A 13,384-nucleotide genomic window follows, 5' to 3' on the forward strand; every position below is an offset into this window, starting at 1 on the left:
GCATGGAGCCCGCTTCTCCCTCTGTCTGTGTCTCTGCCTCTCTCTGTGTGTGTCTCTCATGAATAAATAAATAATCTTAAAAAAATCAGTATCCAAAGACAACAGCCCAGACCATTTGTAGGAGGTATGGGGCAGGTCCCTGAGATTCTGATGGTTGCATCAAGGAAACCCAGGTCCAGGCAAATAGTTAATGGGTGGAGCCACAGTTAGGTGTGTCTGCCTTATGAGCTCTCTGCTTGCACTTCTAGTCCTACGCTGTCCAACAGGAAAACCACTAGCTCTTGGGGCTATTGCACACTTGGTAAGTGGCTAGTCTGAATTAAGATGTGCTGTGAGTGAGTGTGCAATGCACACTTGGCTTTGAAGACTGTAGGACGAAAAGAATATAAAGTATCGCAATTTCTTTCTGTTCATTATATATTGAAATCATACTGTTGATATATATTGTATTAAATAGATCGATTTTGCCAGTTTTTTACTTTCTAAACTACTAAAAAATTTATTTATTTTATTTTTTTTTAAACTACTAAAAAATTTAAAATTATGCATAGGGCTCACTTTTATATTTCTATTGGACAATGCGACTCTAGAGTATTTGAGCCCCTGGGGCATTGTAGGAGAGCTTGGTATTAATTCATTCACAAAATAAAATTTTACTGGCATCCTTGGCTGAGCAAGCCTAAAGCTGATCATTGGTAGTTCTGCTTAAGCTGGGAAGGGGTTTATCACCTGTACCTTCTTTATTCTATTTTATTTATTCATGAGAGACAGAGAGAATGAGAGGCAGAGACACAGGCAGAGGGAGAATCGGGGTCCACGCAGGGAGCCCAATGTGGGACTTGATCCCCGCACCCCGGGATCACACCCTGGGCCGAAGGCAGGTGCCAAACTGCTGAGCCACCCAGGGATCCCCCATATCTTTTGTATTTTGACAAACTTTACTATTTAAGTGGAACTCCAAGAAAAGTTACCTTCAAAAGCTTAGTCATCTAATCAAAGTCATATATTTGCTGATATGTCTCAGTCAGACCTGAGGATGGGCGGGAGGGGTGGGGGTGGAAGGAGCATAGAAAATTGTAATGCTAGGCACTGGGATGGCTCAGCCAGTTGAGCGGCCAACTCTTGGTTTCCACTCAGGCCATGATTTCAGGGTTGTGAGACGGAGCTCCACATTGAGCTCTGCACTCAGCAGTCTGCCTGTCACTCTCCCTCTGCTCCCCCCTCCCCCACTTGTGCTCTCTCTCAAATGAATAAAATCTTTAAAAAAGGCAGGGGGCGGGGGGGGGGGGGTAGCACCTGGGTGGCTCAGTGGTTGAGCATCTGCCTTCTGCTCAGGTGGTGATCCCAGAGTCCTGGGATGGAGTCCTGCATCCCGCGCTGGCAGCTGGGAGCCTGCTTCTCTGTCTGCCTATGTCTCTGCCTCTCCGAGACTCTCATGAATCCATAAAATCTTCTTTTAAAAAAACTGTAATGCAAACATCAGGAGAGTAGAAAACTTGGTCAAGTGCATTCTCCTATCCTTGGCGCCTGGACGGGTGCCAGGCACGAAGTAGTAGCTTCTTACACATCTGAATGAGTTGAGAGGTAGAGTTCTGTGGATGCAAGAGTGAGTTAATTTTCCAGGGAGGAGGCCTTTGGCTTTTGTAAATCTCCGAGGAGCCTCGTAGGCCCCCGAGGGGTTAAAAAAAAAAAAAAAAACCCACAACAGAACAACAACAACAACAACAACAACAACAAAAAGCAAAACCCGCTTAATCCAGACAGGGACACGAAATTCATTCGAGATCAACGCCGAGCATTGGCTGTTCTTACTCTGGGGACTGGCCAGACCTGGGCATCTGGAATGATCTACGCGCTGAGCAACACCAGTCGCCACCATTTTCTCCAGGTACTTTTCCATCCCTGCCCCCACAGTCCAGGGGGAAGAAAAGTAATTCCGAAACCCCACCTCGCCATCAGGGACAGGGGGGGGAGAGGCGGGGCGGCGAGGCCGCGGATCCGCGGGCGCCGCGCCCCGGGGGGAAAGGGCCCCACGAGGCCGCGGGCGCCGCCGGGACCCAGCCCCCCAAACTTTGCCAAGTTGCGGGCGCCGAGCGCGGCCCGAGGCGCGGGGCGCGGCCGCGGGCGGAGCCGCCCCCTGACGCCGGGCCGCCCCCTCCCGGCCCGGGCCGGCCCCGCTGGCTCCGCTCAAAGTTTGCGGCCGCCCCTGCGCCGCCCGCCCGATGTATGGGTGATATACTGCAGCGGGTGTCAGGGTGAGGGACGGCCATATTTGCCGGTGCGGCCCGAGCCGTCAACAACAAAAAGTGCGCGGGAGCGCGGCGGGAGCTCGGACGGGCGCCCGGACGCCGGGGCCGCCTCGCCGCCGCCCGGCCTCGCCGCCGCCTCGCCGCCGCCCCCGCGGGCCTGGCCCCGGCGCCCCCGCGCGCCCCGCCGCTCGCGGGGATGTCTTACAAACCGAACTTGGCCGCGCACATGCCCGCCGCCTCCCTCAGCGCCGGTGAGTGAGTGCGCCCCGCGGCCCGCGCGCGCCGCGCCCCAAGTGCCGCCAAGTTGGGGGCCGGCGCGCCCGGCCCGGCCCGGCGCTCGGGGGCCCGCGGTGGCGGGGGCGCCGGGCAGCGGGTCCCGGCCCGGGGCAGCAGCGCGGCTGCCGCCGCCATGATTCCGGCGCCCGCGCCGCCAAAGTTCGCGGGGGCGCCCGGGGCCGCGGCGGGGCTCGGCGGGGGCCGGGGGCGCGGGCGGGCGGCGGGTGCCCCCCACGCCGGCGGCCGAGGGATCGCGGGGAGCGCGGCGGGCGAGGGCGGGGGAGGCTTTTCTCTGCTCGTTCCTCCGGCTTTGGGCGGCTCGGCGAGGGCCCCTGCCGGCGGGAGTCGGGAGCAGCCGGGCCACGCCGCGAGCGGGGCGCGGGGCGCGGGGACCGGGGCGCCCTTGGGGAGCGGGCGCGGGGCGGGGGGCGCGGGGCGCGGGCGCGGGCGGGGGGCGGCCGGCGGGGGCGTGCGAGCCGGGCCAGGCCGGGCGGGGGCCGGGCGGGGGCGGGGCGGGGGCGGCGAGCGGCGGGCCGCGGGCTGCGGGCGCCCTGAGGGCGCGGGGCCGCGGGGGTCAGCGCCTGCGGGGGACCCGGTCGCCAGCGGGGGCGCGGGCGGCGCGCCGCAGCCGCAGCCGCAGGCGCGGGGCCCAGAGCGCCGCCCGCCGAGGTCCCCAGCGCGCGGCGGCTGACAGAAGTTGAGGGCACCGGGGGCTCGGAGCCCCGCGGGCAGCGGCGGGCGCGTTCCAGCGCAGACCCCGCGCCTCGGAGCCCGCACTTGTGGGCTTGGAAGCCCCCGCGGGAGCCGGGCTGCAGGGGCGTCCTCTCCCTCTCCGGGGCTGGAGCCGGGCGAGCCCAGGAAACTCCTCCCGAAGTTGTCAGCCAGCTTCAGTCGGTGCCCGGGGGCTCGCCCCAGGGATCAGCGAGGCCTGCGTGAGGGGACGCGAGTCGGCGACGTGAGGCGGGACCCGCGTCGCCCCTGGCCGGGCTCTTTCCCCTTCAGACACTGCGCTGCAAATAGACTTCCAAAAAGCCGGCGCGTTGGAGGGGGGAGGGGGAGGCCTCGTGGGGGAGGGGATTGGCCTTGCTGGTCAGAAATGCCACGTTGGCAGTTGGCCGCAAGTTTTGGGCCTTGTCTCCAAACGTTAACTCCAGAATCCCAAAAATCTGAAGAGGGACCCAGAAAAAAAAAAAAAAAAATATATATATATATATAATGTATGTATTTTAACTTACTGGGACACAGATTTGGGGGTTGGAAAGAGTTAAGATTCAGGGTGCCGCTGAGGGTATAGTTGAATTCGTTAAATTTGGGATCAGCGAGCCGGGAACACGCAGCCACTGTTTTCTCACATGTTCTCTCCACCTCCTTTGGGGTCTGCAGACCTTACGGAGAGGCAGACTTTGTGGCCCAGGTAGGATTTCTCCTTGCCTGCTTCATCTGTCTCTCAGGGGGCAGAGCGGAAGGTCTTCCTGCCAGCCCGGACACTGGAAATCTCAGGCCTGGCCTGGTATAGTGGAGGCAGGTGCCCTACGCTGGGACCTTTGGGGATTGGGGTCAAGTGACAGGGGCACCCGCTCAGGACCCCTGAAGCCCTGTTCTGGGCTGGCTGGCACCTGCGCATGGGTTTTCTTCTATGGTGATTTCCAGGAGTACTGCCGAGGTCCCCAGAAGCTGGTGGTTTTTTTGGAGGGGGGCTGTGCCCCTCCCCACGGACCCTTTAGAAAGCCCCAATCTCCCCCTGCCATTTGCATCCAAGATGGACTCTCCGCTGCCGCTCCTCAGGCTTCCTTGTCATCATCCCTCACGCCCTCCAGCCCTGCCTCCTGCTCGCGGGTTGCCAAGCCGCGGCCTGGCCGGCGGTGGCAGTGGCGGAGTTAGACAAAGCCCCCGCCTCCCCGCCGGAGAGCACACCCCCCCCCAGGCGCCCCAAGTGGCGGGAAGGCCGCCAGCTCCCCAGGCCCAGGCCGCTCTTTGTCTGGCGTGGGGGCGGGGAGCTGCGCCTGGCCCCAGGAGCTGCTGGCCTCTGCCAATCCCTCCCTCGGCTCGGGCCCTCCCTGGTCCCTGCACACTGCGTGCATTGTCTGTGATGCTCAGAGACTGTCGTGCTCACGCCCAGTCTGGTTTTCTCCCTGGCCTCCTGCAGCCTCATGCTCTGGCCCTCCCTGTGTCTGCCGAAGTGCGTGGGCATGAGTAGAACTCAGGGCCCTTCTGCCATCTCTCTCCAGGGCCACATCTCCCCCCTCCTTTTCAACAAAGAGTAAGGGACTGGCACTGACACGGAATTGGGGTCACCTACCACATCACATGGTGATGGGAAAGGCAAGCCCCGAGCTATTACCCGACCCAAACCAGGAGACTTCTCCTCCCTCTCCCTTGGCCTCGCAAGACCTAACCCTTGCCCCATGGAAGAGTGGGATGTAGGCCTTGAGACATTGTGTTGGGAATCATTGCCCCAAACAGATAGAGAGAGAAACTGAGGCCCAGAGAGGGAAAGGCCTCATCCAAGGTCACACAGCCAGGAGTGGCACAGCCAGACCGGCTTCTGGTCCACGCCCTTGTCTTTAGGAGCTCAGATGGGACTGGGAGGCAGGGAGGCAAGAAACCGTGACAAGCAACAAGAGGTGAGGGCTAAGGATGGTGCAGGGAATGCACTCCTGAGTCCTGCTCCCCTCCTGCCTAGGAACTGGAATCTCCGAGACACTTTGGTGCTGTGCAGGGCTGCATACTCCTCCCCTGCTCTTGCATTCAGCAGCCTGGCCTTCCAGAGAGGTGTGATATCTTGGAGTGGTCAGGACTGGAACCCAGGTCTGGGGCTGCAAAGACCACATTCACTGCCCTCATCACAAGGTGCAGGGAGTTGGGGTCTGGCCGCTGTGGTGAGGGGTGCTTGGGGGGGCACCCACCCTGCTGCGTTCCTGTGCTCTGGCCACTGCACATCTGAGGTTGTTTTGGAGGGAGGTCACAGATGTGTTCCCAGTTCCTCCCCATGCTGACCAGTCTGCCCCTGCAGCACAGGTATATTCCCGTCCCCACTTCAAGGCCTGCTGTCTGTGGCTCAGAGTGCCCCAGGGGTGTGCCCACCTCCCAACTTCGGGCTGGCAAAATCCCTGTTCCTGGCTGGGCACTCCCTATTTGATCCTAAACCTGGGTCCTGGGTTGGAGTGGGGGGAGGTGAGATCCATGACAGGCCCCGAAAGAAAGCAAGGAAGACATCTTGGGTACGAGCTGTCCCCAGCTCCTGGACAGAGGGATGGCTGTCGGGGTGCTAGCCTCTTCTGTGCCATGTGGCTCAGGGGAACACCCACCCTCGCCAGACTGTGTCTTTACAGTGAGGGGCTCCAAGGCTCCCCTAGGGCCCTTCCACTCCACCAGCCTGAGCTCCCGAGCCTCCTCCCTCCTTTTCCCCTCCCCTGCTCACACCAGATGAGCAGCTGGTCGGTTTGGCCAGCCTGGCACCAGCTGTCCATCCCCAGGGCCAAGTCTGCGTAGTCTGCCGTGTGCATGAGAGACCGTTTGGCTCTGGGGGCGGCAGGCAGAGGGGGAGCTGCTCCTCGACTGGGCGTGGAGGCAGGCGGGCGGCTGCTGAGGAGGGCTAGGTAAATTCTCCATGGTTACCGCTGTTTGTAATTCTGCAGGACATCCTCTACCCGCTAATGGCCACTTGGACGCCATTATGGGTCTGCAGGCTTCCAGCTACTGAGCTGGAGCCGGGAAATGCCCTGCTGGTGACTCCCCACCCCCATCCAAGAGACTCCGTTCTTAGCCGGGCCCTGTCCCCATATGGTCCCCCACAGCTGAGGGATGGTGTGTCTGAGTGCAGTCCCTAAGCGGGGCCTTAGCCCACCCCTCTTTGGATGTGATCCATCCAGGCATAGAATCCGACTGTCCAGAATCCCGTCGCCTCTTTGGAGGGGCTCAGGGAGATTGAGAGGCTCCTGAGGACCCCCGAGAGACTGTGATATATTTCAGATTCCTGACTTCGTGTCCAGTGAACCAGTCTCTGGCCAGGGTTAGGTCTCAGATGCTCTGAACGCCCTGTCTTCTTACCGTATGCCTGGCAGAGATTTGGGCGGAGAGGATATGGAGCAGCCTCAGTAGCAGGTGGGCTCTTGTGGCAGTGATTTGGGTCCAGGTCATCCATCTCTGGGGAACGGGACCCCGAGAGAAGGGACTAGCAAGGATTAGGCCAAGAACAGCAGTAGACTTCATCGTTGCTACCAGTCCTGACTGCGCAGATGGGGAGGAGTTCTGTGATTGATGAGCGATGTCTGCCGTGATGGTGGATATGAAGAGCAGTGACCTGTTAGCTCCCTTTTACTATCATCTGGGCTGAGCATCGGCCATCACCAAACAGAGGACAGGAGAGGGTCTCCGTCCTATGAAGACGAAAGGCTGCTGTTTGTCGTGGGTCCCAGGCAGGGGGGCTCTGCTCTGTGTACAACTACATGATCCCTGATGCTTTGCTTCTCCTCCACAGCTGGGAGTGTCCACCCGCCCTCCACCAGTATGGCCACATCCTCCCAGTACCGCCAGCTGCTGAGTGACTACGGGCCACCATCTCTAGGTTATACCCAGGTACGGCCTTGGGCGGGAATTGGGGGGCTCTGGGGCTGGTCTGGGCATGGAGGGGACATGCTTCCCACCCTCCAGGGAGGGGAGAGAGCTGGTGAGAACAACCAAGGAGTAGAGGTGATGGGATGAAACAGTGTCTGAACTTCCTGAAGCTCTGGCCCTGGGTGGTACATGTTCAAGCCTTGAGGCATCAGAACAGAGGAGTGGCAGGGTGTTTCATGGGGACACCAAGAGATGGGGGACAGGGAGACCTGAGTGCCACAGGTCCTGTTGGGGCCACCACCCACATGTGTCCCTGTGGTGGGGGGCAATGGGGGTCTCTGTACCGCATTCCTGAGGAGGTAAGGCCTGACCTGGGCCTGGATCTGAGCCAGGGCAGAGGAGAGGGGAGCCCCGTTCCCACTCACTCCCCACAAAGTCACCGCCCCAGCATAGAGGGGGACAGGGCCCATCTCTTCCAGAGCCCAGATGGGCTTTGTCAGGAACTGGTGGCCCTGGAGCCAAGCTGCAGGGGACTCTATACGGTTCTGCTACCTACAAGACTGACCCCTGCTTGGCAGCCTTGCAGAGATCTGTTCCTCACTAGCAAGTGGGGTCGGCACTGGCCCTGGCCTCACTGCCTGTGATGGGTGGAGGGACCCGGCCAGGCTCCCGCCTCAGTGCCTGCCAGCCATGGCTGTCCTGGGGTTCTCTGCCACAATTGGAACGTGGCCGCCTTCTGAGGTTGCCATGGAGGCTGTCCCTGGGAGTGGGGGACGGCTGGCCATGCCCCACCAGGCCCTGCTGTCCCAGGAGCGGGAGCGCCAGAAGAAGCGGCGGTGGCGGGAAGACCACCAGGCCAAGAGGCGGCACTGGGAGGGCACTGAGGAGCTGGGCAAGGACAGGAGAAAGGCCCTGGAGGCCAGGAGACAGAGGCAACAGAGGAGGAAGGAGCAGGCAAGGGCCTTGTGGGGGGGCTGTGGGGACCCAGCAGCCCCCCCCCCACTCATTGGGTGCATACTTGGGCCGTGGAGGGGGAGGGCTTATAGAAAAACAGATTTTTTGGGGTGGGCCCTGCTGGCAGGGGGAGGATGGGTAAGTGGAAACACATTCTGTCCAGATGGTCTTTGGCAATTATTTGTAGTTCTCCAGACCCCACGGTATGGCCCACAGCTTATCCACTGTCATTCCCCTGGGATGGTGCATCCACCTGGATCCTAGGAAGCACCCAGTACTTGCTGAGACAAACCAGTCCTTTTACTCATTTAAGATGATTAAAGCCTTCTGGAGGCTGCTAGTGGTTTCCTTGAGTGTAGGAGGACAGTAGAGAGGCCCAGCTTTCTGGTCAGTGGTTATCTCTCAGCATGTGGCCGGTTCCAGCAGAGGCAGAAGCTCTGGGAACCTAGGCCAGGCTGCCCTGCCTCCAGCCACTGCCTCTCGGTGGGCTTCTCCCTGTGCCCTGCCCTCGCCGTGGCTGGCATGTGGTAGGGTCCTGACTGTGGCCTTAGGATCAGGATAGGGTTCAATCCATTTAAACTTCTTCTGATTTTAGGGAACTGGGAACAGCCAGGTACCCCAAAGCAAATATGCTGAGCTGCTGGCCATCATTGAAGAGTTGGGGAAAGAGATTAGACCTACCTATGCAGGGAGCAAGAGCGCCATGGAGAGACTAAAACGAGGTAAGTAGCGGGATCCAGACACCCCCTGCTGGGTGCTGCCTCCCTGCTGGGTGCTAACTGTTGTGAGAGGTTTCCAGAGGGGGGCGCGAGTGCTCTATGCCCTGTGGGGCTCCTGTTTGGTTAATCTGTGGAGGCATCAGCAGGGGCAGGAATGGGCCGGTCATGGGGTGTAGACTGTCCTTGGGATCTGATGGGAAGGCTTTGCGTGCTCCTTGGGAAGGTCCATGTGCTTTAAGAACAGAATCTTTACAGCCCAGATCCTGTAGCTTTGTCTGTTGCCTGCTCTGCTCCTGTTGACTGGTACTGGTCCCAGGGAGCCGCAGGAGGACAAATGCACCAGGCTTCCTTCTCTGAGTGGGTCAGGGACAAGGAGTAGCCAGGTCCTGGGTCCTGTGTTGCCCTCTGTTGTCAGCTCTTTGGAGCGGAGCCCAAGGGGCCAATGGGTCTATCTTAGTCTGGGGAGGGAGAGCAGGAACACTGAAATTCCTTCATGATTGAGGATGGAAGGGAGGGCAGGAATATGGTGTCACAGAAAACCAGTGACTCATGTGAAGATGTGACTGACCAGCTGATTCCAGGGGGAGGTGAAATCGGCTGCTACCTCAGGAAGTAAATGGGGTGGAGGGAAGAAGATGATTTCTGTTTTAGAAGGTGGCAATTCGGAGCTGCAGTGGCCTAGGTACGAATTTAATTCCAGAAAGGATCTGGCGTTTATTCAGAAGTTTGGAGAGGCAAGTCTGAAGTTAACCTGGGATGTAAAGAGGGGCTGCTGCGGAAGCTGTGACCCCACAGTGGTAGGCAAGGCTCCTGCCCATAGCAGTGGGCTTTGCTGCTGTTTACCAAGCTTTCATGGACAGATTGGCTGGCCGGCCGGGTGCTTACGGGCACAGGTGTGGGGGAGGGGAGCTGACAGATAGAGGCTGGACCCGGAGAGGGCTTGATAGAGGTGGGGTTAACCCCGACCCACCCCTGGGGGGGCCGGTGGGCGTCACTCTGCATCTGGGCTGCTGTTTAGAGTCAGGGGAAACAAGACAGTCCTGGCACCTGGAGTCCTGGTTACCTGAGTGAGAACCCCCAGAAAGATGCTGGACCTTAGGACATCTGGGTGGCTCAGCAGTTGAGCGTCTGCCTTCGGCTCAGGGCGTGATCCTGGAGTTCCAGGATTGAGTCCCATAATGGACTCCTCACATGGAGTCTGCTTCTGCTGTTTCTGCCTCTCTCTCTGTGTCTCTCATGAATAAGTAAATAAAATCTTTAAAAAAAATTTTAAAAAAAGGTACTGGACCTTGAAGTCGAACAGGCGATTTGCAGTCACCAAAAAGAACCAGTGGTTCAGGTTAGCCTATGGATATGTCTAATGACCACTCTGGGACATGTGTCCCATGTCACCCAGTCACGCTAACTAGTAGCCAAGTACAAGTTAGCTAAGTTTATGTCCTAACAAGGTGAAGAAGAGTTGTAAAAGGTATGATGGACTCAGGTGCATTGTTGATAGGTCAGCAAACAGTAACTGGTAAGCCAAGAATGATTTTTAGTTTGTCGTTTTCTTTTTTAAAGATTTTATTTTTTCGTGAGAGACACAAGAGAGAGGCAGAGACATAGGGAGAAGGAGAAGCAGGTTCTGCACTGGGAGTCCGATACAGGACTTGATCCCCGGTCTCCAGGATCACGCCTTTGGCTGAAGGCAGACGCTCAGCCGCTGAGCCCCCCAGGCGTCCTTGGTTTTTAGTTGTCAATCGTGGAAAATGATTTTGTGACAGGTGGAAATTATCTGAAATTCAAACTTAAGTGTTCATAAATAAAGATTTATTGGGGATCCCTGGGTGGTGCAGCCGTTTGGCGCCTTCCTTTGGCCCAGGACGCCATCCTGGAGACCCAGGATCGAATCCCACGTCGGGCTCCTGGTGCATGGAGCCTGCTTCTCCCTCTGCCTGTGTCTCTGCCCCTCCCTCTCTCTCTCTCTGTGACTATCATAAGTAAATTTAAATAAAAAAAATAAATAAAATAAATAAATATTTATTGGAATATGGCCACACCCATTGCTTATATAATGGCTGCCTGAGTAGTTGTGACAGAGACCATGTGACCTGCAAAGCCTGAGATTTACTGTTTGGCCCTTTCCAGAAAAAAGTCTTCTGAAGCTCAGAGATAAGATTTGTGAGATGTGGATGCTTGCGTGACTTTGGGGATGTCATTCACAGTGCCCTCCGGCAGTCATCTCTTAGAGGGAATAGATTTTTGATATCTATTATTTATTTATTTTTAAAGATTTTATTTATTTATTCATGAGAGACACAGAGAGAGGCAGAGACACAGGCAGAGAGAGAAGCAGGCTCCATGCAGGGAGCCCGATGTGGGACTCGATCCGGGGACTCCAGGATCATGCCCTGGGCTGAAGGCAGGTGCTCAACCGCTGAGCCACCCAGGCGTCCCTGATGTCTATTAAAATGAGATAAGTATCTCATGGCGTTCACTAAAGGCCATGACAAAAAACAAAAAGAAAAAAACACAGCAAACAAACCCAACAACCAAACCAGAGAGAAAATATGGGTAGGGGAGTAATAGAGCAGAAGATGCTCTAGGCACCTGGAGGGCAATGTCCTAATGGATACGGTTGAACATAAATGAGCAGTCCTTTTTTTTTTTTTTTTTTAAGATTTTATTTATTTGACAGGAAGTGAGAGCACAAGCAGGGGGAGCAGCAAAGGGAGAGGGAGAAGCAGGCTCCCAACCCAGCAGGGAGTCCAATGTGGGGCTCAATCCCAGGACCCCAGGGTTATAACCTGAGCTAAAGGCAGACACTTAACTGAGCCATGCAGGCACTCCTAGGTGAGCAGTCTTGCATCCTAGCTGTGCAGCCTGGACATTGGACAAGCCCTTTCTAGAACTTAGAATATGAAGAAGCCAGAGAAAAATATGATTTGAAGTCATGGACTCTCCAGAGTGGGTCTGGCCTAACGAAAGTGGATGGAGACACATTTTCCGTACTCTGACAGCATGACATGCAGAGAGAGCTTGCTGGTTGTCCCTTTGTGTGCAGGAAGGGATTGTTAGGGAGCCATGAAGAGGAGTTTTGGCTAGGAGGCAAGGGCCTTTCAGGAGGGACGAGATGCTGGTGTGTTTCCAAACCGCTGGAATCCCGGGTGGTTTGGATGCAGGTCCTGAGTTCTTTCCAGGGCCAGGGTTTTTCAGCTGAGTTGTGAAGGGGGGGCCCTCTTCCTCTTCTGGAATGGGTTCTGCTGGATGATTCTCAGCCTCTTCTCTTCCAGGCATCATTCACGCCAGAGGACTGGTTCGAGAGTGCTTGGCTGAGACGGAACGGAATGCCAGGTCCTAGCTGCCTATCAGCGTGGAAGGTTTTCCATCTTCTTCCAAGACCAGAAGTTACAGCTCATCTCCCATGTTCAGATGAAACTCTTGTTTTCAAAATGGTAACAGTTTGGTTTCTCCTTCCCGTGTCCCTCCCATGGTTCATGAGGCTCTGAGATTGAGAAATACTTTGCAGTTGACTAGGATTTACATTTTAAATAGGAATTACCCAGGGTTTTTTGTTTTTATTTTTATTTTTATTTTTTTAAGCATTTTTATTTTTTTGTTTTCTTTTTTTTTAAGCATTGATTTAAAAGATGCACGTAAAGGATCCCTGTCTCACAGCAGATATCCCAGCTCCTTTCATCCTCTTTTTGGAGTACACTTAAGTTACTCAGATTGTTTTACATGATCTTTCATAAGCTAATACAACTCTGAGGGTTTTGTTTTGAGTGCATACGTTTGCCACATGGTGTGGATTCTGCTTAATGTAACTTCTTTTGAGCTTAATTAAGCATTTGCTTGCATGACTATTAGTGCTTTGAGGTCAATTTAAAAAATGCACAAGTTATAAATACAGAAGAAAGAGCAACCTACCAAACCTAACCTAACAAGAACTCCCCCTCCCCTACCAAAATTTTCCTACTAAGACTGTGTGGATTTCAGTTCTGCTTTTCCTGTAAGTTGATCCAAACATCTGGAAGAAAATGACTAAAACTGTTTGCATCTTTGTATGTATTTATTACTTGATGTAATAAAGCTTATTTTCATTAACAATTTGTATAAGGTGTGGGTTCCTTGAATCCTTAAGTGGTATTATTTTTCAAGTGGTATTTTAGTTATTTTATTTTACTAATTTATTTGAGAGAGAGCGCATGCAAGAGAGAGAGCACAAGAGGGAGAGGGAGAGGGAGAAGCAGACTCCCTTCTGAGCAGAGAGCCTGAGGCAGGACTCTGGCCCGGGACCCTGAGATCACAACCTGAGCTGCAGGCAGACACTTAACTGACTGAGCCACCCAGGTGCCCCTTAAGTGATAGTTTAAAAGACAGCTTCTCAGGGCACCTGGCTGGCTCAGTAGGTAGAGGGGCAACTTTTGATCTCGGGCTTGTAAGTTCAAGCCCCACCTTGGGTGCAGAGATTACTTAAAAATAAAATCTTTAAAAAAAAAAAAAAATCTTTAAAACAAAACAAAAAACAGCTCTGATGAGATGGGAGCTCCCGGTCACAGAATGTTTGCCCGCCGAGCTCCAGAAACCTGTTGTATGCAATGCTGTAACCACTGTGGGCTGAGGAAGGAACGGGTTTGCTTAAGTCAG

General features: G+C 55.7%; 1 protein-coding gene across 6 annotated transcripts; it reads left to right on the forward strand.

Moving 5' to 3' along the window:
* The first annotated feature begins 1,547 nt into the window (after window positions 1-1,547).
* On the forward strand, window positions 1,548-12,844 carry CDK2AP1 (cyclin dependent kinase 2 associated protein 1). Of its 6 annotated transcripts, none has more exons than XM_026017123.2 (4): window positions 1,548-1,888; window positions 7,006-7,103; window positions 8,632-8,758; window positions 12,028-12,844. In XM_026017123.2, the coding sequence occupies exons 2-4, from the start codon at window positions 7,035-7,037 to the stop codon at window positions 12,093-12,095; spliced, it is 264 nt and encodes an 87-aa protein (XP_025872908.1). In that variant the 5' UTR covers window positions 1,548-1,888; window positions 7,006-7,034; the 3' UTR covers window positions 12,096-12,844. The 6 variants fall into 6 exon arrangements, with proteins under 6 accessions (XP_025872908.1, XP_072581189.1, XP_072581190.1 ...); XM_072725088.1 differs by lacking the exon at window positions 1,548-1,888 and adding an exon at window positions 2,113-2,255; XM_072725089.1 differs by lacking the exon at window positions 1,548-1,888 and adding an exon at window positions 2,262-2,500.
* Window positions 12,845-13,384: the final 540 nt, after the last annotated feature.

The sequence above is a fragment of the Vulpes vulpes genome, chromosome 10 (assembly GCF_048418805.1).
Source record: "Vulpes vulpes isolate BD-2025 chromosome 10, VulVul3, whole genome shotgun sequence".
Taxonomy (NCBI): Eukaryota; Metazoa; Chordata; class Mammalia; order Carnivora; family Canidae; genus Vulpes; species Vulpes vulpes.